Source organism: Echeneis naucrates, chromosome 10, assembly GCF_900963305.1.
Source record: "Echeneis naucrates chromosome 10, fEcheNa1.1, whole genome shotgun sequence".
NCBI lineage: Eukaryota > Metazoa > Chordata > Actinopteri > Carangiformes > Echeneidae > Echeneis > Echeneis naucrates.
The window spans coordinates 5,224,419-5,250,670 of NC_042520.1; the positions used below are offsets into that span (position 1 = coordinate 5,224,419).

General features: G+C 40.3%; 1 protein-coding gene across 2 annotated transcripts; it reads right to left on the reverse strand.

Annotated features, from left to right (window-relative positions):
- Nucleotides 1-15,147: 15,147 nt before the first annotated feature.
- pitx2 (paired-like homeodomain 2) lies at nt 15,148-25,589 on the reverse strand. Of its 2 annotated transcripts, XM_029512947.1 has the most exons (4): nt 25,366-25,589; nt 22,712-22,781; nt 17,729-17,928; nt 15,148-16,841 (listed from the first exon to the last, which is right to left on the reverse strand). In XM_029512947.1, exons 2-4 carry the CDS (start codon nt 22,755-22,757, stop codon nt 16,284-16,286), a joined length of 804 nt encoding a protein of 267 aa, XP_029368807.1. In that variant the 5' UTR covers nt 22,758-22,781; nt 25,366-25,589; the 3' UTR covers nt 15,148-16,283. The 2 variants fall into 2 exon arrangements, with proteins under 2 accessions (XP_029368807.1, XP_029368806.1); XM_029512946.1 differs by lacking the exons at nt 22,712-22,781; nt 25,366-25,589 and adding an exon at nt 18,510-19,113.
- Between the last annotated feature and the right edge of the window lie 663 nt (nt 25,590-26,252).

A 26,252-nucleotide genomic window follows, 5' to 3' on the forward strand; every position in this document is an offset into this window, starting at 1 on the left:
GATACCAGGCAGGTTGAAGGTGGAACAAGTTTTGTTATGAGTTGCCACTGAGTCAATCAACACGACGTAATATACGATGACTTTGATCATTCACTTTCAGAATTAGAAATACTATATTAATCCCTCTCATGAAATTGTAATGTATCTGGTTGGCTACAGAGCCATGACAGGTGAATGGAGGAAAGTTTCATCTTTATTTGCACCTTTCTTTTTTTGACAAAACATTTTTGACAAAACACCCATACACAATCACAAGTAATAATTAATGATCTACATGTAAACTAAATAAACATTAGATGGCATACCGGAAGGAAAGTTTGACCCGGAACCAAAACATGTAAACAATTATTGACGTCGGAAGGTTAATTAGAGGGGAACAATAAAGAAACTTCAACGTGGAGGGGCGACAGGATTGTTTGGACCATAACCTCAAAAAAAATAAAAAATAAATAAAAATAAAAAAAGATAAATATCTGACAAGGACCACAAAAGATGGCGACACAAATAAGATGATGTTATTTCATTAAATATTAAAAAGTCCAAGTTTGGCGTTATTCGTTAGCATTAGCATTAGCATATTGTTGGCTAAATGGAGACAAGTGGGGCTGGAAAAGTTTTCCCCCCAAAGTTTTTCACAGTGAACCAGAATTCAGAATTCAGAAAACGGAGACTTCACATTTGCCTATTTTTCTCTGCCACTTTACCAGCCATTGTCTCTTGATAAGTTTAAGCATGTGGCGATTTTAACGGGACAATGTAAATATTAGCGACGTGTCGTTCCCGGTCGAGCTTGGAGGTCACCGGTCCAGACTTCTGAATCCACCTGACTTCAGGATGACTTTCCTGTGCTGTCATCCGTCTTTAAATCCCCAGGAGGAAAAAGGCTAAGAGGACTCCTGCCATCAGTCGGGAACCAGGTCTGCTTTTGTGGAGTGGATTCCCATTGAAACTTCACCAGGTAAGTTTTTGCTGTTTGGATTTCCCTCCGTGTTTTCAGGAGATTGCTTTCAGGTTTTTGGGCTGTTTTGTTGGACACCAGAAATGAACTCCGTGCAGGTTCATACAATGTTGTGTGTCTGCTCAAATCTGCTGCTGTCTCCTCCAGTCTGCTTGCTTTTAGTGCTAATAATGGATGTCTGATGTTGTGGCTGAGCTCGTTTCTTCTTTTTGGTGATTATTTGGTGGATGCTTTCACCCTGTTGTTGTACATGGTGGCTAAATATGATTACGGATTTATTGTCATTATTCTGGATGAATATTGTACTTTAACGTTTTGGCTGATGTCATTGTATTTCCTGGTGCAGAATATTTCTGGGCATTTGCTGTGAGCTTCCTGCAGATTCGGTCTGTGTAGAAGCTTAAGTATCTTAAATGAACTTCATGTAAATACTAATGCCATCTTGCTTGCAGCCTATGGCCATTTTTTGTGTGTGACTTCATTGAAACCTGTCATGGCTCATGAATTGTAAGGCTTCACTTTGACATGTTGCCACCAAACTTTATATTTTACTCATGGATTCATATTTAAGTATGTTCATAATTTAGCTCCGCTCCTGTGAGACCTATTCTGTTGGTTACTCTGTTATATTATGCTTTTACCCAAATCCATGGTTGACCAGATCTGTCACGTTTTCTGGATTGTCTGCAAAAGGCAATATGTATTTTATGAGGCAAATGATCATTTTTGCTGAAACATTCTTGCTTCTTGCTCAATTTCATGTGGATTGCTGCTGCAGCAAATTTATTTATCTCAGCTCATAGTTCATTCCCCACCATGTTTGAAGTTGCTTTGTTGGGAAATGACCACATAATTTCACATAATGAATAGTGGTGGACTCTATTTATATAACCTACATTTCTTCTGTGCAATGGTGGACAAAGATTACAGGGAGTGATGCAGCCTTGTGCCAGATATTAGTGCTGTATTCACATAAATGAATCTGCTCTGCCTGAGCCAGCTGAAGGAGCTGCACTTGCGTTCCAGCACCTTTTCACTCTTGCGCTTTTTTTTTTCTCCCTTGTTACCTAATTATGCTTCCTGAAATATCTAGCTTTTGGATTTCATCATTGCATCATTAGTTTCCCACTGCTCTCCTGAGTGTAATTCAGCTGTAAAACTGGGGGTGTGTGACCTTTCACCTGTCTGTCTAAACATACCATCTTAAAGTCTCCCAGATGAGCTGCTGCTGCTGAAGCAGGGTGTACTACAGCATCATCTGGAGTTTCATCATCCCAGTTCAATCTCTCCACATCAAATAAATCTCAAGTGCTGTTGACAAAGTGCTAGGGGATGTTTGAATGCATGAATGTCTCTCCATGTGCTTCTCCGCATGCCTTTTGAGTTTTGTGGCTTAGTGAGAGTGCATTTATACTTTGTCCACCCTGAGGGAGGACCTTTGGCAGCCATGTTATAGGCGTCTGCTATGCCTGGACAAAAGAGAAGTGATGTGATTGTGAATTGTGTCCTTTTGTTGTCAGGGAAGTCACTCTTGGACATCATCGCCATAATGACTGAGATTAAAAGAGCAGAGATTCATGATTAGATAAAAAAAATATTTTATCAAAGAAATCTTTGTTTAGGGCTCAAGAAATTTAGTTCAAACATCGCTGCAATTTCATTAGTGAGTATTTTCTTTTTCATACTTTTCTGCATTTTCCCTAATTGCATATAAAGTCACTCAAGTCCCAAAGAGGTTTTAATACAGCCTGACCTTTTCAGCACTCATAATTCAGCAATTATTTGACAGAAGGTTAAAACGACTAAATAATCTCACCTGAAGATCCATTAACTATCTATTTATGGCGCTTTCAAACGCATCTAATGGTCTGACTTCATAAATGTTGGCGACTTTTAGTTGTAGTATACACCTTGGCAAACTACCGTTCCCAAAATGAACTTGGATGCCAAAAATATGTTATGATTTTGCAAACTGAGACATCAAGTATGGATTTTTTTTTTTTGATGAATTATAAATTCTACAAATGTACATGACTTTAATTTAAAACTTCCAGTGCTGTATGTCAAATCCAGCGCAGTCTAGGTTGTGTGTCGATCATCTCATGAAAGTTGTGTATAGTGCTAAATGAATATCAGCGAAGCAGTGAGACAGATTGATAAAGTATAAAACAGATGCTTTTGTAAGCTCTGAGGGATTCTTCACACTGGCCCGCTGTTATAAACTTGCTCATGATTCCTGATTGAATCGTGCTCTATGTAGGATCTCAAATGTTGCAAAAATGTTTTGGTTGATATTTAGCAAATGCTTTGTTGTCTTGTATTATCCAATGCGTTTTCACGTTGGAGTCGCATGCATTGCTAAATGCATGCGACTCTGTTCTTTCATTTATTTCACACCCACACCAGGACCCTCAACAATACTTTCTCTCTGTTTATGATTTCAGTGCTAATGATACACCTTGCATTTTTTAATTTAAGCAGGGAAACTCTGTAGAATGTAGACATTTTTCATTTCTGATGTATATTGTAAATAAGTAAAAACGCCTTCATTATTTTTCACTCTCACAAGTGAAAGTGAAAAATGGCAACATAAATAAAAACAGCAATATGTAATGGGATTCAACTGAGTACACTGATATTTGAAAACCAAAGCTGTCTCAGTATTGCTGAAAAGGTTGATTGGTATCAGCTGCTTTTGTTTAGAAGGACAACATACCAGGTTACTAATCTCACAGGATAACCGCTGACCATGAAATTACCTTTTCACTGTAAACTGCTGATGATTATGGTTGAAGATTTTTAACGTTACGTGCTAATGTTTTCCTCTAGGGGATGAAAACTGTCTGCTCGTGACTCCGATTTAGCATCATACATCAATATGACACAAACTGTTTTGTAGCTTCAGCACTTCCTAACCACCTGGTTTCTGCTGCTTTGCTTGTCATGTGAGCAAATGCAGCATGTTCTTGAGGCAAAAACACATCTCTCCTGGAAAAAGTCTGTTAACACTTTTCAGTGACCATCTGGATGTACTGAGGTGCTCTCATTATGACAGATTAGGTTGTGGGGGATGTATGCGTAGTTTTCTCCAATGTAATACTTGCAAATATAATACAAATTAAAAGTACAAGTATAAATCTGTATAAAAGTGTAAAATTTGTTGTGTAATACTAATAAATTGTTGTCAGTCACCTATTGAATAATTTATCAAACAAAACAGCAAATAAAATGCTAATCCCAGCTTCTTAAATATAAAGGAACTGACTCCACCTGACATAGCATATCCAGATGTTGACTACACAGCCTGATTATGAAAGTTGTGCCAGTGCTCTTCACAAAGACTACACTGAAATTAGCAATTTTGTGTTGATATTTATTGAATACTGGACACATTGACTACAGATGTGGTTATTTTGATCCTGGAGATAAACACATCAGGGGATATCATCAGGAGAAATGAACTGTGTAGGAAAAAAAATCTTTTACTGCAAAAATGGGAGTAAAAACCAAACGTATCTCATCACAGTGTTTGGTTTACTAAACACTTTACAAAAGTAATTGTGCTACTTATTCCACTTTTAATATGAATGCATTATTTCTGGAAAACACATGGAAGTTGCCTCATCGGGTTCATCAGGTCCATTTTCACCAGCACACTGCCATCTAGTGGTCTCAGGCTGACATTAAGCCCACTGGATCTATTTTACACTCAAAGTATCTGAGCTCCACCAACCAAATTGGATTCATAATGTATGACTTACATTACATACCCTTTATATCATATCTGAGGCTGCGGAGCAGCTGTTGCAGTAAATCTATTCTATAATGTCTGTGTGACATTGACAATAAGATGGAGAATTGGCGTTATGATGTATGAGTGGCCAAGGTGAATGTATTGTTTTAACCAAGAGGGCACCAGCTGCAGTCACAGAGTTGTGGTGTGGAAAGTGGAAATGTGACCTATTGGTTTAGAGCAGATGAAAACAAATTCCCCCTGACCTTTCCGCTTCATTACCTGTCATGATACCTCATAAATTGAGGAGAATACAGTGCTGGTGTCACATCAGCAGCACAGAAGGCCCGGCAGGTTTTCCTTTTTTCCTTCTTCTTCTTCTTCTGCAATTTTTTTCTGCTTGACTTTATTTTTGTTGACATTTGTTACCCTGCATCTCTATAAGATGAATACTTAAAATAGCATGATGTCATTAAACACCTCAATAAAAACCCAAAGAGATTTTATCATATTAATACATTTAAATAATTATGTATTAATTGATTTTGTGTCATGCTATATAATTATGAAAATTTTCATTGAATAGTTATATAGTAGGGAATACTTAACTCAATTATTTATGCCATAAATGATCAAATTGTACAGATACACCATATGTTTACAGCACATACATATTTGTCATTTGGTGAACAGCGAGTTGACTGGACAGGCTCACAGAGTCAATTGCCATAATTTAGCAGCTGCTGAATTATGTCAATTAAAAAAAATACTAATGCCAATGTGAGATTATTTTTTTAATATAAATATATATATATATATATATATATATATATATATATATATATATATATATATATATATATATATATCAGTTGGCTCCCTCTGCTGGACAAGATGGTCTCTTAAATTAACAAGAGTAGATGATGGAGAGCTTCAGTCTGTGGTGTGTTCACTGACAAATCACAAAGTATAAAACACTGAAAACTCATAGCACTCTACTTCTAGAAATTGTTAAATAAGACCACCTCAAGCCTGTAGTAAATTAACTAGAAGAGTTTTTATGAACAGAACAGCACCAAACACCACAAAGTGTAATATGATAGGTAAAATAAGATTAACATACATTTATTATATTCATAAATAAAAAATAAATTTGGATGTTTTGTTATAATAACATAGATTTAAGCATAAACATAAACTGTAGATAATTAATAGAACAAAGCCAATTTTATTAACAGCACAGATTTTATTAACAGCTGTACAACATCAACAACAAAGAAGAATAATTCATGCTTATATATATATATATATATGTATGTATGTATGTATGTATGTATACATAATGTGTGTGGCGTCTGTATCATTAATGACAGTATATGGTGACACCTTCCAGCGGGGATTACCACACCATGTGCTCTGGCTCTCCCACCGAGCCTGGTAATGAAGGAGAGGTGTGGAGAATGGAGGCACGGGCTTCAGGTTGCTTTCCACCAGAGTTTACACGGCAGACGACAAAGCTGGACGTGACTGTCTTAGCAGAGATTAAAACTGTCTGAGAAAGAGAAAGAGAGAAGGAGGGGGGCTAGTGGTCTTCACGGACTTGTTCAGTCATCCTGCTTGTGCAATTTAAAATCAAATCACTGGCTAACAGTCCAGGAAATCAAAAGGAAAACTATGGCAAAGTAGGTTGTTTTTGAAATGTCTGTGTTGTCCTGTGCTTCAGCCAAAGGGCAGGAGGAAGGTGCAAAACTGAACCTAAAGATAAACAGCAAAATAGTTTTCTTTGCAAACATCGAACTCGGGTATCTTTCAAAAAATTTTTTTTTCTAAAAAATGAATAGATAACATACAAAAACATGATCTAATATCAGAAATCTGAGATCTGGATCGCCATGAGGTCAGTTGTCTTTTGGGTCAGGGCCTGTCTGTCAACACAATGTACAAGACACAGGTGTTTTTTACACACTGAGACAAGTTATGATAATCATTGTCGTTATGACTTTGTTTTTCACACTCACTTACAGATACAACACCAGATTGAACGTTGCTTTAACAGGGAAGGAGAAGAAGGGTCTGTTATAGAGCAGGATTATATGGGATTGTAGTCAAAACTTAGATTCAAACCAGATCTAATGTTTGTCCCTCAGCAGATAACCAGAAAAAAAAAACTTATGGCAATGAAAGACAAACCTGAGATTTATTCCTTTAGCCATGACTTATGCAATGATAGAAGATGTTAATAACTCCCTCTCTCTCTCTCATCTTCATCCGCTTCATCGGTATCCGGGTCGCGGGGCTGCTGGAGCCAATCCCAGCTCACATCGGGCGAGGGGCGGGGTACACCCTGGACGGGTTGCCAGTCCATCGCAGGGCATGTTAATAACTGCTTTCAGGAAATACTTAAAATCTGCATGAGAGCCTCAATGTGTAACAGGTTATACATGGGTCTTGGCAAAGAAATTCCCACTTCAGTCTTGTGTTACTGTGTTTTCAAGGAGTAATCTGTGAGCTTATTGTTTTTCATTTCAGAGGCATCTTTGACGCAAACTGATTATTACTGTTGTGTTTTGAACTTAATCTACGTAAGAGATCAGTTGGCAAGCAAACAGTGAGTCAGTATTGTCTGCTGCTACAGTAAATCTTGGCAGTCGTCTTTTTCTCTGTTCTCCTCGGACGTGCGTGCTTGGGGCTTCAGCTGACGGCCCACTTCTTCTCCGTTGTCATTTGAACTATTTGAAAGTGCATGAAGTGCATCACTTCCTCCTTTTTAGCACGATTCCTCGAGGAGGCTCTTTAAAACAACAAATTTTAAACTTTCACATTGTTTCGTATTATCACCTCCATATCGACCATTAAAGGTAGCGTGAGATTCCAGCAGCTCTGCTCCCCTCCGGGTCTCTGCATATGTCCAGATCCTGTGGAGATCAGGCAGAGAGAGCAGATCTTAGACAGATCAATACTCCTTAGTGGATTTCCTATATCAACCACAGTGAAATCCTACCATCTGTGACATATAGGTTGAGCGTATAAGTCACTGCTGGGTGGGATTGAATTCAATAAGTCTCTTTGCACACCGTCTGTTCTTGCTGGGTTGGAATTGCTGTAGGCTGGGAGAGGTGGATGAGTGGAGCTACCAGGTACACCCGCGGGGGTGTTGACCCCCATCACCAACACCACCATTGTTTATTTCACATTTCATTGCTGTCCATCTTCAAAGGTCATTTATGGAGGTTATTTGTCATCTTATTTGACATCAGGAAAGCCAATCATGAAAATTGTTCAATATTTGAGTCCAAAGCTTCTCTGCACCTTCCTTCATTTCTCTTTGCTCCCCACCCCCCGTGCATGGTGGTGACAGCAGAGACTGGCACTGCCCCTTGTGACGCATAAATCAGTTTACAGCATATTATTATGTAGGTATACAGACTTAACGTCAAACTCAGCTAGTGTGACTTCTTTTTTGTTGATAAACTTGTTTTCTTTGTTGTTGATTCACATGAAAATCGTTGTATGAACAATTATAAAGTAAGCCACGAGCTTAGCATGTAGAAACAGAGAGGCATCTTCATCTTCCGTTTGTTTAAGGCTGTGTCACTTCTGGACATTTTTTTAATGAAATTATAATATTCTAAGATAAGATGATATTGTTATGTTTTAGTCTGTTTTTGCACATTGTTTAAGTGAAAGAATTAGCCCCCTGATGTGAAATTTAGTCCCTGTATAAAAAAATAGATCAACTACAAAGACCATGAAAAAAAATCTGACATAATAATGACATAATAAACTCATAATAGCAGAGACAGCACTGAAACAATTACATAATGTGGAGCACAACAAATGGAAGTGTAGGGAGATAGTAAAGCATAAATGGCACAAAGGCGCGAACAATAAATCAGTCAATGTTTATACAATTGCCATAAACAACAACGACACACACATTTCAGTTATACGTAGCTTATGTCTGTCTGTATACAACAGTTGTTTGAAACAGCTGCACATCAACAGATGAATAAATCTGTGAGAACTATTGAAAGCTTTACAGATGGAAGAGTGAATTGGGGGGAGACAAACAAAAAAACCCAACCCCCAGACACAACTGCCCTAAACGTCCAGCAGAGAAAACTGTAACTTCTAACATCTGGCTTCAATAAGGAAACAAGCCAAATGAATATTTTTTTTTTTATGAGGAGTAAACATTTTACACTTCAGCCAGCAGCGGGTAATTCAGAAGGACGGAGCAGGCAGAGCTTCTGTTTTGTGCTCAATGACAGTCTGCTGATGGAGGCACAAGTTGCTGAATTACAGGCTGTTGTCTTTAACCACAAGCTGCTGCTGGCAGGACGGTCCCGAGCAGGAACAGCAGCAGGCTCCGGAGGTGGAGGACAAAAAGCCTTTTTGGCCATGTGCAATGTAACAAAATCGCAATGAATTACATCATTTATCAGTGTCAGTTGATTGTTGTATTTTGTTCAAGTATTTTGTTGCCTAGATTGACAAATTCTAAATCAAATATAGCCATTTTCCATAGAAACATGGTCTAAGACTATAGATTAATTTACCAGGTTAAATCAGACTTACTCCCATTAACATCTCGCATGGCAAGAAATTAAACAACAGACTTCCTTCCACTGAATATACAATGCTCTATGACTCCATCCTATCTGAACTGCACTCAGCTGGATGTTTCTGAGATGTGTTGCTCACGTTTTAGTTAAATCTTTAGCAGCACATAAGATCATATTTATGCCCTTTTTGGTGAACATTGAAACGCATTCTTAAGGCTAGTCTGCAGAAGTAACCCAAATATATCTATTGGAAAATTTGGAGAAACCGCTTCATGTTGTGATCATCATCATCTTGTGGCAGTCGTTATATTCCGGATCTTGCCCATAACTGGACCACATGAAAGCATAGAGGTTTTATTTAGGAAACATGAATTTCTGACTTCTAGCTTTGAAGTGAATGTGGAATTAGGGGGGGATAAATGATGTAAAGCTCTCTTCAAGTGGCCCTCTTCAAAATATTGTGCATTTCGTGCCCAAAGGTACAATGTTTGTACAGCTGGAGAGTCAGATCAGTGAGTAGGGTATAACATGAACTCTGCACACTCTTGGAGGGTTTCTTTTCTAGTAGGATGGCTTTTACAAATGTGGTGCATTTAAGCTTCCACATAATTTGCATGTTTCGCACAATGATGACATAGAGGCAGTTGGGAAGGACACGAAGAAGTCTAAATTCTGAGATAGCCAATCTTACTTAACAGTGAATTTGGGATTATCACCATTTAGTCAAGCCTTAAACTGCACCATTGAGATTCAGTCTAAAATATTTCCACTCTTTGCATCTGGTGAGGGCAAGACAGGATGGACAGGGAGAATTTCATCCAGTCCAATAAACTCACATGAACTGCTGAGAGCATGAAGGCTGGAGCTGGACAATTTCCACAGCGTTTTATAATTCACTCTGCGTGTGAGGGAGAAATTGTGCGACACAAAATGAAAAAGGGGGAGGGGGAAAAAAAAAACCTAGAGCAAACAGAAGTGCTCAGGTGTAATTTTCGATCTGAAGTTGGAGCCTGGGAAACTGCTCTGCCAGGCTGCTCATCAGACACAGACTCCGGGTGGCTGACAGCGGTGAACAGAGGTAAACGTCAATTAAGACGTTACAGTAGATGACAGGCCTAAAGAAAACAGTGCTGAGAGATGCCATCTGGGGCAGATTGTGTAAACCGAAGGTGTCTGAACACGATGCTTCAGATAAGGTTAAAATGTTAGCAGCTTTAGACATGTCAGGTTAACATGAAGAGGCATGAGGAAGACTATAGGTAGCCCGTGTGTCTACAGGCTGCCCCTTTTTGAACTACATGTTTTCATTTGTTATTTATTGGAGTATTTTCCATAAGTCATCCCCATAATTTATTCGTAGATCCTATCCGATTGAAAAATACAGGATGTGTTTAATGTGATCAACACAGAACATAGGATTCCTGTTTTCCTTGCACGTGGGTAGGTCAAACATTGGCTCTAAATAATACCACTTGAATGGCATTTTTATCCAGAGGAAGTTGAGCATGCAAGTCTTTTTTTTTTTCCGCATTAACCTGAAAAACACACACATAAAAATCAGAGGATTTTCTGTTTGTTTGTTTGTTTTTTTTTTTTGGCTACTTCCTTTTAAAAAACAAATCAATTTATTTTGTCCAGTTATTTACCTCAGGGGGCCAAATGGCTCCAACATCTACACTGCAGGATGCCGGAGTTTATGCTGGGTGACATTCAGGGTGAAGTTTTTCACAGTAAAGATTTCAAGTATAATATATTGAAGTATTATTGCAGAGGCTAGTAAAACATTGCTTTTCATACGACAAAACATGCCTGACATCTACAGGTATAGTGGAAACATACCCTGTAAAAATATCTATCAAATAAGTTCATGAATCCCTGCTGATGGGTCGCCCCGCCTTCCACCCCCTCACCATTTCAAAGCCCCTGAGAGCCGTGCTGTTGATCTTTTCAGCATGCTTAATGTGTAGAAATTGATTTGGAGAAAAAACATCTCAGATGTGTGTTTTTGTTTTCATTTTTCTTTAATAGAACTGGAGTGAGCAGGAAGTGTGTGCGTCACGAAATTCGGCCTGGTTATCTGCTTTCACACGCTCTGGCCAGCCGCCTGCCCTCACACAGCACCAAGTCCCCACTGTGAGAGGAGCTCAAACGCAACTCGCACACACAAGTGCATGTTCGCATTCATGCAAATCCACACACATACCCTTATAGATATAGATAAACATGCAGCAGAGTATATGTGCCTCTGTGTGCTTATATGCAAGCAGGGAGGCATGAATGAACAACAGCAAGTCAATATTTTTACACAAAGCACACATTTAAATCAAAGCCTGAGATCAAACACATATATTCCTCGCTCTGCGGTTTGCATAACACATGTGAATATCGTACCAAATTTAAAAGAAAATTCTCCAATTTTCTCTGCATCATTCAGCTGAAGCTAAGTTCAGAAGTCACTTTGTGCAATTCCGATTTCAGCTGAGACGGGCGCTCGTGCTCATCTTGTTATGGAGAACTTCTTCTCGGGCCTTAGGTGAGGGTGAGAATGTGTGAGGTCACACCATGTGACCTTTAGCTGAGGCCGCTTGGCCACCATTGGTCTACAGCCAAACACCCCCCCCACACACACACACTCCCCCTCCAATACTCTCAATCTCCACCACCTCCCCCAGACACACAGTCTTCACTTGCCTGACCGCTGCACATTACGACAAAGTGAGGAGCCTAGTTTTGTGTTGGTCACTTTCACGAGTACTTTGTAGCCTTTTCCTTCAATTCTTCTGACACACAGAGGAGCTCTGTCACTATGTGTAACACCTTGCTGAGTGGGGATGTAGGGATAAAAAAATATGCATGTAGGTATATTTCTATTAATTGACGAGCATATGAAAAACAAATTGGGACAACCCCACCCTCCAAAAAATAAAAAAATAAATAAAATAAATAATAATCTTTTTTTATTTTAAATCTAACTCACAGATACAATCTTGGCTTTAATATCCTGAGTGAGCTGATGATGTTTGAGGTTTTAAAGCTGCTTGGTGTCAGAAACAGTATCCTGCTGTAATTTTCATTCAGCACCTGATGCCTCATTGCATACTCCCAAAATTAGCTACTGATTTGAACTATCCTTTTTCCTAGCTCATAACCCACAATTCCCACTTTTCCCGTTGCTTTTAAACACACAGACACTTTAAATATGTCTTTACAATTCTTTGTGCTGTAAAATGGAGGAAGTTTATTCTGGGGTTACATAATCTTTTGAAGTCAAGCGAAGCGTTCAAAGGGCTAATCTAGTGTCCACAGACATAATGCCACACATTAATATTCAATATAGAATTGAACAATAATTTCTAAAGTTGAGATTGTTGCCACCATCATGCGGTAAATAAACTTCTCAGTTGAATAATATTTTAGGAATTTTACTTTGTTTGGGTTAATAAAAAATCAAGCAGGAAAATCTGTGATAGTAGGTGTGTGTCTGTGTGTTCAGCTGTCTCATGCATATGTCATGCTGCAACTTGTGCAAAAACTGCAATAATTGAAATTCAGGCTTCATTACCGTGTAATTAGAAAAAAAAAAAAAAAAAAGCGCTTCCTGATTCGTCGCATGCAGAATATAAAAGCAAACCATCCCGGGTCTGTCGTGAAGGCGCCGCTGCATGAATATTGACAGCATGTTAATTGTTTAGATCAGGGGCTGTAACGTTACATGTTAGGGTATTTGCACTTGCTGGCTTAAAAAAAAAAAAAAATCCCATCGGAGTGGAGGTGAAGGCTCTGGCGGTTCAGTGCGTTTCCTCACATTGGATTTTATTTTAATCAGGCTGGCGGAACAAATCTCACATTAAGATGGGCTAGTGTGTTTTATAGGAAAACTAAAGCAGCAGAATTTGCTTTTAACAGATACTGGGGATGGCATCTTTATTGGAACATGAGCTACGTGCCTCTTGTAGCTATCGCTCAGGTGATATTATGCCTGGAAAGTATTTTTTTTTTTTGTTACTTTAAAATGAGCTTGGTGTGACACATAAATAACTGTAGTGAATTTTAAATAAACTGATTTTTTTTTTTTAAATAGCAATAGCACAAACAAGAGCCCATTTTGGTGAAATTTCTTTACAATGATCAATAGATAGACTGTGAATAGATAAAAAAAAAAAAGTGCTGTGTTGCATTGGAAGTGCAGTGAGCTCTTACCTTGTGCGCAGAGCAGAGAGGTCCGCAGTCCTGTGCGCAGTTTGAGCCAAATGAACACTTTCCCCTGCAGCCTCCTCTCTTCAGGTCATCCGTCCTGCACACGTTGATAGTGCGGATGTGTATTGAGGCTGCAGACTTGCGTATTCGCCCCTGCAGCAGATGAGGTTTATCCCCCCCCCCCCCCCCCCCCCATGTCAGATGATTATGGCTCCGCTTTACCGAGTCCATCAAAAGGTGACACAACTGAAGAGAGCGCTGCTTTTTTTTTTTTTTTTTTTTAAATCCCAGAAACTAATTGTGGAAAGTGAGCAATCCAGGCCGCAGTGCTCAGGAAACAACATCAATTCATTGGTGTGACAAAAGAAAGCTGGTTGTCTCGTGTTGGTCATATAACAGTTTTTTCTAAGCACACGATTTGGACCAATTGTGATTTATTTCTCCTCATCATAACCCCCCCACCCCCCACCACCAACACCAACACCAACAGCACCTTCCTCTACCGAGAGACCTAAATCAGCTCATGGCTGCTGTTTCTCTTTTTTTTTTTTTAAGACAGATTATTCCACTTATTTTGGCTGCTGAACACGGTTTCATACAGTCACAGAGATCTATTAGATTTAACACAAACTGAAACGACTCACGTGGTCGCCAGCACGAGGCTGGGTTTGGCCTGCAGACCGACACTTGGATTACTTATCCGGCTCTTTCTGCGGCGGGCCGGCGGTGAGTCCTCCCCGGTGCCTCGGCTCAGCTGCACTCGTCCAGCCCTCCCTCCCTTCGCTTCGTCTCTTGCTGTCAGCATCGGCCCACATACCTCTGTGTGAGCTTGTTTGCTCAAGCTTGTGAATCATAGTTTCCCCGGACCGTGGCTTTGTTTTTGCTGCAGCGCATCTTGCGCATTATGAAGCATGCCTTTAAAAAAAAAAAAAATAAAATAAAAATAAAAAGTGCAAAGCTACAAAAGAAAGGCAAACAGATGCAGGCAGCTTGGACACCACCATGGAGGTGTTTGCAAATAAAAATAGGAGCAAGACTATTTTTAGCAATTAGAATACTCAGAACAAATAACTTGTATGCTTCATTTGAGGATTAAATTAACCTGTAAAATATGAATACATTTGGACTATCCCATGTTCTTTGAAGCATAAAGTGAATGAGACGATGAGTTACGGATGGCGGATTATAAAAGATTTAAAAATCCCCCTTCATGAATCTCCCCTGATTTCAAACACAGGGAGGGAAAAACAATAACAACTAACTCTAATGAGCTGTTGTCACTGTTGTGTGGTCCAACTCCTGTTTGTTGATTCCCATGTTATTTCAAGCGCCAGTGACCAGCCGAGGCCCCCTTTGACTGAGCGGACAGACATGTATTCAAGCAGTTAATCTGACGGAGCATCTCGCTGCTATGTGTATTGGAGAGGCCCATTGTTTTCCTCTATAGATTAGACTTACAAGTTACTCCCATGATCGAAAGGCTATAGACAGACTGTCACTGCTTTGCACTCCACTAACGGACTCCCAAACACAAAGATTCAATAAAAGTCCCCCAGCAGAATGTTTTTGAACAATATATTTACTTCCATTAAATAAAACACAATAGTTTTTTTTTTGGGATGTTGAAAAAAAAAAAACAAAACATAATTCCGTACCAAATAGTATACACAGAGCAAAAACCAAATAATTTGTCGCAGGAACATTTTTGATGCTTCTTTTTTTTTTTTTTTTTTTAAATCCAGAATTGCTATTCTAAATCGATATTCACACAGACATTAATAATAAATTTATAATATGTTAGAAACACACGACTGGTGCGTTTTAGTATGTACATTCCCTTTTGTTTGCAAGCAAAACATGATTCCTTTTCAGGCTTTTTTGTTTATTTTTTTTTGTTTGTTTTAGTTTTTTTTTTTTTTTTTTTGGGTTGTTTGTTTGTTTGTTTGTTTTCCACATGCGTTGATAAATTGAACCTGGAGAGAACTGGAGGGTTATAGCGCATTCGCCTCGACAAACAGGAGATGATAATTCAAATATATATACAACCTTTTCAGTCAACAATTACCGTCCAAAATCCACCAGGAAAACGCCCCATGACGAGATATGAAAAATGAACCAGGCTTTGGTGTGTGTGTGTATGTGTGTGTGTGTGTGTGTTTGTTTGTTTGCTTTTGTGTATCTATTTTTTTTCCTGTATCTATTATAGCGCAGTGTGAAACAGGCCTGGGCTCATCATCAAAGGGGAATAAACCTAAAAACTCCCATTTTCAGTTTGACTCTGTCCTGGAGTTGAGCTTGTTTCAGTGGTTCAGTCTTCTAGTGCCCTTTTTTGAAAAATGAAAGAAAAAAGAAAAAGTAGATGTAGTAGTCTCTTGTTCCTGTGGCCGGCTGTTTGTGATTACCCACAACACACTGCAAAAAATTACCACCATAACGAGCCATTTAATCTTTGTAATCAACCTTAGAAATCACATGTTTTCTTTTTCCTGAAATAAATGAAAATTAAATCTCCCAACAGGGAGCGATGGGATAATCAGTTTTGTTTTTTTTTTTCTAATTGTTTGGGGGAACATTAAAAGGGCAAATGGCAATATCCTTCGAGAGGGGGAAAAAAGCAGAATAATTAAACTCACATTCCAGCTTGTACCAAGAAAATGCCAGTTGATCAAGAAATTTCCACCAAACACATGGCAAAAAAAAAAAAAAAAAGTCAAATTATCCCCTCGCCAGATTTCCGTCCCCCCATTTGCGAGAAAAATAACACTTTAAGCGTCACCACTAGCCTCTAATGACTTGTTAGGGCGGCTATCTTTTGCAGTGCAGGTAGGTATTACACTGGCCTGTCCACGGCGTATTGGCAAGCGCTCAGATTAGTCGCCGGATTTTGCACACTGGCGTATCCAAAACTCGAGTGCTGCTTGGCTTTCAGTCTCAGGCTGGCCAGGCTGGAGTTACAAGTGTCCCTGTACACGTAAGGGGGGGTCGGAGGCGCGTAGGGGCACGCCGGCGTGGGCACCCCGGAGTTGAGAGACGGGTTGCTGAGGTTGTTCAAGTTATTGAGGCTGTTGAGGCTGGAGCCCGGCACGCCGGTGACCGCCGATGGCACCATGCTGGAAGTCATGGAGGAGATGGAGTTGGGCGGAGAAAACATGGTCTGCGAGGACAGGGGGTTGACATTCATGGAGTTGAAAAAGGGGAAGCTCTTGGTGGACAAGGAGGCCGACGTGAGGCCCTTGGCGGCCCAGTTGTTGTACGTGTAGCTGGGGTACATGTCGTCGTACGGCTGCATGAGTCCATTGAACTGCGGGCCGAAGCCGTTTTTGCAAAGCTCGGCTTGCTGGTTTCTTTCCCGTTTCCTCCACTTGGCTCGCCGGTTCTTGAACCAGACCTATAGCGGAGAAAAAGTTAAGTGTTAGAGGTTATGTTTGACCAGCATTTATCCGTGACAGCATCAGGACTTCATATTTATCACTACATGAGATTATTCCCATAGTCTAACGCACACCTTTATATTTATTTTTTTAAATCTATTTATCGAAGAGGATTTAAATCTTATTTCCAAACGATCCCAGCGTCTCTAACTCCAAACAGGCTTCATCCGTCTTTTATCCCGTTGCAGACAATCCCGCTTTGATTCCGCCTTTATCTGAGCGGAATACACACCAGGCTGTGACTGCACCGTCCTAATGTGGCGGAGGATGTGTATTCCCCCTGCGGGCTCCTACAAACACTCTGACCTTCATCACACAACACCGGGGCGACAATAGCAAAATACAAGCTTTGCACCTCTTTTACACGAACAGGCGAACACGACTGGTATCTGTCACCGACTCGGACTGTTACTGCTAATAATGTGTTGTTACTCTTAACAGGCGAAGAGCAAATAGACAGTTTTGTCCCAGTTTATTGTCGAGTAATTAGAAAAAATTGAAGTCTGCCGAAAGCGACAAATTAATTAGCGCTAAAATTGATTATTTTGCGCTGTATGCAGGGGGGGATGACATTATATGCAGTCTGACAGATAAACATATGCAGTGTAATTAAATTGAGCTCGAAGTAGCAGTATATTTAAACAAGGCTGTAATTATTTATTTTCAGCTGAAAACTGTCTCCTAAATTATTTTCAAGGAAATTTCAGCCGCGCGTAAAGTTTAGTTGGTTGTGCGTAATAATCCTAAAAGTATATGATATTTATAGTCACACTGGATAATTGGCACAAATTACCCCAAATTATACACACCAATTGTTTTTGTTTACACCCAAGGGAACACTCACCCTGACCCGAGCCTCTGTGAGGTTGGTCCACACAGCTATCTCCTCCCTTGTGCTCATGTCCGGGTAGCGATTCCGCTGGAAAGTGGCCTCCAGTTCCTGCAGCTGTTGGCTGGTGAAGTGAGTCCTCTGCCGCCGCTGCCGCTTCTTTTTAGAGGGGTCGTCTGACGAGTCGTCGTTTTTATTCTGGATCTTTTCTTTTTCTGTCAAAAAAAAAAAAAAGGAAGCGCGTTACTTTAGTCGGGGTCAGGCGGATTAAGGCCTCTGAGCTACAGTGAGAGAATAGGAGGGGGTGGGTGGGGTAAAATAAAATAAAATAAAATAAAAAATCCTCAGTCTGTGACACTCTTGGGACACGGATGAGCTGTTCAGGTCGGCTGCAGTGGAGAGGAAACGCTCTGATTAATAAACAGTCTCTTGGGAACTTTATATTGTCCTCTATTTTTATACGAATTCTGTTAATCTTTTGTTTTAATGTGGACGCTGAGTGTTTGAATAAATGCCGGCCTAATTTTAGTCGACACCGATCAAAGCTCTCGTCCATTCACATGACACGGAAACTTTTCAGCACACACACACACACACACACACACACACACACACACACTCACTCAGTTACACGCCAGCGTTGAAACTAGTTATCCGAGTAAAATGACAGCTGTAATAACGCTGTTTCTGTGCGTGTACACCGCGATGAACTGGCGTCATCAATCGTTTTATTATCAGCACGGCATCTGCCGAGAACATCTGCACCCTTCTCCTCCTCCCCCAGAGCGCTTCTTACCGACAGACTCCGGGCTGGATGTGTCCGACACGGTGTGCACCTCTAACCGGTGCTTGGAGTCCACAGACCGCTGCAGCGGCTGTAAACTAGAGGCCATCGCCAGAGCCGTGTAGTGAGAGGAGGCAAGTTTATTCCCTGTCAGGTGGTGGTCTGTGTTTAATGTATCCCTCATAGAGTTCATGGGTAAAAGATCGCACAGCTGGCTGTCAAAAAGCAGATTAAGTCCCCTTTTAGTAGTGGAAGAACAGGCAGAAAGTCCGATTGCGGAATGTGTCGAGCGCTCCAAAAAAACGCACAGCAGCGCGGCTCCTCTTGCGGTTGAGCAGAAACCCTCTTTCTGTTTAATCTGGTAAACGCTTTAAAATAGGCCATTGAGTGCTGCCATGGCATCGATGGCAAACAGCGGCTACCTCGGCTGACTATCAGAGTGACAAGGACAGGTAGTTGATATTAGATCCAGAGGCATACACACACCACACCGCTCTCTGTTCATTTCAGCTGTTGCCTGCGCACTGCCCATCCAACTCTCCCCAGACCTCCACGTCACCACGCTGCGCCCGCCCATATTCTCTCTGACAGGCACATCCATGTGGATATGACGGTGTGCCCGACCAACCCGGGGCTCGCAGAAACGAGATATATCTGCCAATGTGTTTATGCCGGGCTGGCGCTTATTTTCCCTCTTCCAAATAAAATCATGTAAAGAGAGCTGGGACGCACGGTGTACCCGAGGCGCTCTGAGGTGTTGCCGCGCAGCAGCCCAAGACCAAATAAAAATGAAAATAGCACAGTTTGGCCTCATTTTATGAGAAGGGTCCAGTGGCCCAGTAAAACGATGCAGTCCTATTGATACCTAAGCTGAGCCGCCTGCTCAGTCGGTACAGTTTACTCAGGGAGTGGATGTGGATGAGGCGAGCCGCTCAGAGGGTTGAGCTGGGAGTCCAAAGCAAAAAATTCGAAAATGCACACTGAATATCAAACAAGTCAACCTGCCGGCCTACAGCACAGCAATCCTGTGGAGGGACTGTGGATTTTAACTTCAGTAGGAGGGAGGTGCCCGCCATGCGCCAAAAACACTCCTGCCTGTGCGCACTTGTCAACTGACGCTAACAAGCAGACATGTACAGTATGTTAAAAAGAGCACATGTGCAGCTGGTGCAGCTCGTGGTGCATATGAGAAAGGGAGGAGGAGGAGGAGGGGGGGGGGGGTGCAGAATTTCAAGTGGGGTAACATATTCATCCAAATGCAGCGAACATACAGGAAGTGAGAAAGCTGATAAAACGACTTACAGACGTCAAACTGAGGGAAATGAATAACACGCATCTCCATCACATGATGTCAGAATGAGACCAAAAGTGGTTTGAGTTCACCACATAGACGCAACAGGGAAAGAAGTGTCAGTCATACTACTTGTCAAGTGAGGCGACACTCTTGACCCCCCCAGAGTAAAGGTTCACATAACCATTAAATCAAACCGCCAGAGCCGCAGTTAGTTAACCGCGCACACTCAGTTTGTTGACGACGGATTACTTCATCAGAGCTTAGCTGGATCTCTCTCCTCACACTGCGTTTGTACCCTCATTCCCAGGGAGCTCTCCTCTAGTGTTCTCCTTTTTCTCCTTTAATCTGATAAGACTCTCATTTGCCTAAGAATTTCTGAAGGAGCACTTTTAATGAGTTTGACTTGATATGACTGCATTTTTTTTTTTAATACCCCAAAGATTGCGACGCGTTATAGCAAAAGTAAACATGTTTAATCAAACAAATGTGACTCTAATTTTCAAGGTGGGAGATTGAAGGTGGGGAACTGTCAGCTGGGTAACAGGTGACTGCAGCCAGGCAGACAACAATCGCACCAATTAGTAGGATCCATGGATGTGTGCAAGTTGAAATGACCTTCAGTATAGGCCATCATCATCATCATCATCATCACCATCATCATCATCATCACCATCAAAAAAACACACATCCCATCTCCACGTGGTTAGACTGACGCCCATTCAGACAGCACATTTGGATTTGGCGCTGTTAAAAAGTTACTGGGCTAATCCCGTGAAAGCCCCTGATATATAAATACCAGTAGACCATACACAGTAAAACACAGACACACACACACACACACACTCACACACACTCACACAAGGAGCCGAGCGATAAGTAATAAAATCCGGTTTGGATCCTCTCTTCATCAATTTATCTTGAAATAATATAAATGGATTTTTTTTTTTTTTTTGTTTTGATCATTCAAGCATAGTTTAATAGAAACAGATTCTCATTCATTCTAACTAATGCGTTACATTTGTGTGGATACACAATAGATTCGTGCTATGAAATTGTGAAGCATCAACTACCATATGGAAAAATAACAACACCATAATTAGGCCCATTTAAATAATTATTCAACACTTGTAATGTAATTCTAAAAAATCTAGTTAGACTCGGCCTTCTGCTTTTATTATAAAATAATAATAAAATGTATTTTATGCCAGGAAGCGATTAGTCAGTTGCTCTCTCTTTTTTTTTTTTTGTAATTGTAATACTAAACTTGAAGTGGATTATCGGTTTCCTCTTCATTTCTATCTTCTGAATGCTTTATCTCTCTTCTGCGGATTACTGCGCGCAATAGGCCTCTGTCATAGAGGGCCATTAATTAGCAATTCAGTCAATATAGGGGGAGAAGACAAGGCTTTTTACATAGGATTAAGGAGACATCAGATTCCTCCATTAGTATATTCCTCCTCACGAATGGGCTTTCATTATACATTTAGTTTTCCCCGGAGTCAATCCAACAAGCGCTGCATATATTACAGCAGAGCAGTCGACGCTGGTGTGTTTGCGAGCGTCATTCTGACCCCCTCCTCCCTTTTCCTCTCCCTCACCTCCACCCATTTATTTTTATTTGAATTTTCTTATTATTCATAATCAATGGTCGTTTGCAATGTGCAGCTATGCCACGACGAGCCCCCGTTCTGTCGCACAGCCCCGTCGATGCAGGCTAAATGAAACAGACGGAGAGTTATTGGAGATTCATTTAAGACCCTAACAAGCCTTCGTGTCGTTTCCACTCAGCAGAAGAGAATAATTAATAAATCCCACACTTTGTCTCGCAGGATTTCAGCTTGTCTTCTGTCCTCTTATCCCCCCCTTTAAAAAAAAAAAAAAATCTGGGAAGCAACATTTACGAGAATAGATCTGACGATGGTTAAGTAGGATTATTTTTTATTTATTTTTTTTTTTTTTGGGGAGGGGGGGGGACGCACTGAAGTCTCGTTTTGTTGCCGTAAAACTATAAATGGGAGCTGTGATAGTATTTACTAATGATCATAGAAGTTCGTCCTGTAATTACATCACATGACTTCGCTGCAGTGCTGATGCTGCTCAGCGTTTTCCAGCCGCAGCTGCAGGGCCACATCTGGCCGCCAGGTGTCCCTCTAAGACAGAACAAACCGGACAGCCTCTCCGCCGAGGTGGCCAAAGTGTCTGTCAAATTTGTGAAATTCGCAGCAAAAATGTCTACACAAAGTGGCCAAAGGGAGGGGGGGGTCCGTAGCATTTTTTTTAATCCCTGAGTCTTAAAGTTAAAAGTGGACACAAACAACCAGAGAACATTTTAAGGGGAATAATCAGATATTTTGGCCTCCATCATCTGGCCTCTAATTAGAGATTTTCATCTTATATGTATATATATATATATATATATATATATATGTGTGTGTGTGTGTGTGTATGTATATATATGTATATATATATATATATATATATATATATATATATATATATATATTTAATTATCTTAACTATCTCCAGCTATTGTTTGTACTCAAAATCATGTTTTCAAACTAAGATATCACTGTTTGTGTCTTTTCTGAAGATTGCTTCATAAGTATATTATTATTATTATTGCTGTTGTTATCGTCATCACTACTAGTTTGACCTGCCACAAGATGTTAATTTATTTATTTATTTTTTATTCAGCTTTTGGGTTCCTACGGATTTCTTTCAGCTTTTTGAAATGTGATTTATTCTAGATAATTACAGACGATTGAAGATAATGGATCACATACATCTCGACAACTGAGTTGCATGTAGGTCGAAATCAAATGAATTAAAAATAATATTTTTTTTTTCCCCCAAACGCCCCGTTTTAGCCTCTCAGCTTAAAGCAAAGCATCATATTGATTCATGTTGGTCACATACTCACCTATTTGCGCGCAGGTGGTGGCCAGTTTGCGGCAGTGGGAGTCCATTATGGCAATTTGAGGAAACCGTTTCTGTAAAAACAGACAAAAGAGTCATAATTAGCACTTAAGACTTCCAAACAAACCTCCTGCGCGGTTCACTGTCATGCAATTGTGCCTGTGCAGTCAGTAATTTTGAAGTCAACACTTAAGTCCAAAAAGAATAGTGATGCACCCCAAAGGATGATCATTAGATTGAAGGAAAAAGAGCTGGTGGTCTGCAGAAAAAGACTTAAAGTACATGCGGGAGCAATGAAGTTATTATATTTAAATGAAATAATCATGATAAAGTGAGAATGGTGATTTAAAAAAAATATATAATTTTAATTATTCAGCTCTGTAAGTCTGACTGCAAAAATGTGTCCGTCATCGATTTACTACCAATACATTTTTTTTTACCTGTCAGGGAACGACTTTAGGTAATGTCAGAGCTGCGGCAGAAATAATCCAGCTGCATTTCATTAAAACCTCCGTTCGTTGAAAAAGATAAATTAATTAATACAGCGAAGGAATTAATAAGGACAAAAGATATGATCTCATCAGTCCGAAGCTCTTTATCCTTTCAACATGTCGAAAGGATAATAATAATAATAATAATAATAATAATAATAATAATAATAATATATCTAATATATATGTTGTGCACAACATGTAAACTAATATTACGGCTGATCGCGTATTGTTATATTTGTGGCTCCTTTTTCTTTTTTTCTTCTTAAACACAGTTTGATTTATATATTGTTTAGAATCCGTCGTGTTTTTGTGAGCCGGGTCTTGTGTTTCGGTGCAGAATGCAGCAGTTGGTAGTGCAGTGATTCCGTAGTAAAATCACGGGATTAGAGTCTGATTGAGATGTCTGTCGGTGGGATATTACAAAATTCATTATCGCAGCCCTCATACTACCTCGATATGAAGTTACACAGATGGGGTTTTATTAGTCCAGGCTCACACTGTTTGCTTATGATAATTCAAGTCGGGGGGAATTTGCATGCAGTCATGCTGTTAACCATTTTCCTCACTTCTTCCCTTCACCTGCTCTACATCGTCTGTGATTTCTTTTTTCTTTAATTCAGGAGATGCAGATATTGGAGGTTAAGTTTTACACGGTGTGTACCTGTGCAACCTTTCCTCTCATCCCTCCCTTATATCCAACCCCCCCCCCCCCCCCTGCAAAATGAAATAGTGGGGGTCAGGCTGTAAGGTGTAAGGTTATTGTCTGCGGCTCCGCGTTATCTAATCAGTGAGATTTAATGAGTTGCTCCCTCCTATATTTCACCCTTTACGGTGGCTGGGCCTTATTTTTCCATAACTGCACTTTAATTTACAATGTTTTTTTTTTTGTGTTTTTTTTTTTTTTTTAAGCGTTGAAGGGTTTCTCTTAAAGTTGAATAAAATATTTTCCATTTCTCTTAAAATTTACAAGTAAAAAAAAAAGTATTTATCATGACAAGCACACGCGCAAATAACGTACTACAGTTACACATATTAAAGTAAAATATGATTATTGCGTTCATTTGAAAGCTTGCATTGGGTGATGAAATTAACTTTATCAGCACACATTAAATCTCAGACACTGAGAGACAGTAGTTTCCTTTAGTATGCATTATAAATGTCTTAAACTGCAGTCATTTTTTTCTTTATCAGCGCCAATAATAATAACAATATGCTCACAAATAATGATAATATGCGGTATTTTGGTGTTAATGAACTGGCTATACATATCTGTTTCTACTTTTATTTATTTCTATTATCTGAATAAAACGCAGCAGTGAACGGTTTAAAATCTGTCTGCATGTTGTGGTGGCTGACGTTGGTGTCGTTCATCCATTCATTCTCACTTCACGGACTCTCCACCACTAACAGTTGATGTGGATCAGTGACTCACATGGCATCAGGCCCAGTGCAGACAGAAAGCTGGCATTGCCTCACACTGGCTTTACTTCTGAAATTAACACAGTAGAGCATGAGACTTCGCCTTTACCGGGAGATGAATCAACTAACCTCCACCATATGGTCCTGTATTAATTAAAGGCGTGAGACCGTGAACGCCCCCTCGCCGCCACCATCAATGTTTTTTTTCACTATATTGCAAAAGGATGCACATAGTATACTTTATACTTTATAGTATACTTTATTCACTTTATTTAAAAAAAAATTGACAATTTTCTTTCCCAGTTTTAGACCCTTTTGTCATGCACAGCCATTTTAATGCACTTTGCGTCCCCAGAGCTCAATACTGAGAACTGCAAACTCCACAAAGGCTTTTTTTTTTTTTTATATCTAAATTTGTTTAATTTTTTTTTACAATAATAATTAACCAGAGGACAGTACGGCTTTGGTTTACTACACGTTTTACTTCCTCACACTCCATCACCTCTTACGATACATCATTATCACACACGGACCTGTACGACGGACCCTGCTCTCACATCACCTCATGCTCCTTCATGTTACACAGCCACTGCTTAGAGACACACACACACACAGACACACACACAGACACACACACAGCCCGAGGTGGAACAAATTCCTCCACTTGCATTAACTCACATCTCAGTTTCTTTCTTTCTTTCTCTCTCTTTTTTTTTTTTAAGGGGGTCGCCTTTGCAGCTCTTACCAGTTGTTGACACCTGGGGGGTCGGGGGGTGGGGGGGAGTTTGATCTCTCCAGCCCGTCGGCCGCTTCTTCTGCACCGAAGAGGTAAATTCCACCGTTCGATCCCCGTCAGACACGATGAGAGCTCTAAATTCACTCAGCTTCAGGCTCCGGCGACGCTGAAGTCTAAGTTTCTGTCCAGAAAATCTGAGCGTCGTTGCAATGGATGTCTCCCCCACTATGTTACCCCCCCCCCCACCACCACCCCTCCTCCCCCTCTCCCTCCCTCAAAAAAAAAAAAAAATAGAGAGACAGAGAGAGAGAGAGAGAGAGAAGGAGAGGAGACGTAGCGCAACCTTTAGGATTGTTTCATTAATGCGCATAAATAACCATCTATTTACAGTCTGAGGAGAAACGGCGAAGGAGGCGCTTTCATCAGAGTCTCCCCTTGGTTCGTCCTCTTCTGTCTTCTTCAACTTTTTCTCCCCAGAAAGACGCTCCAAGAGTGGCGCATTTTTTTTCCTCCTTCTTTTGAGCTCAGAGAAGGACCCAGTGTGTGTCTCTCTGTGTGTGTGTGTGTGTGTGTGTTCTTTTAAAGGGGTGTGTTTGTGTATATGCCGCCGGTGCCCGTGGATAGTCTCGCCGAGGACAAACTTAGAGCCTCTCAACTTTCAACAACAACAACAAAAAACAAAACAAAACAAAACACAAAAATTCTGTGGTATCTTCAAAAAGCGCACACACGTTTAAAACCAATAACCAAACACACAAACAAAAAAAACAAACAAACAAACAAACAAACAAAGAGAAAGAGGCAGACTGATATTCCTGCCCGCCCCGCCGCGTTCACGGTTACACTGCATTGGAGAATGCAGGCAAGCAAAACAACGAATGGGTCAATTTGCCTAA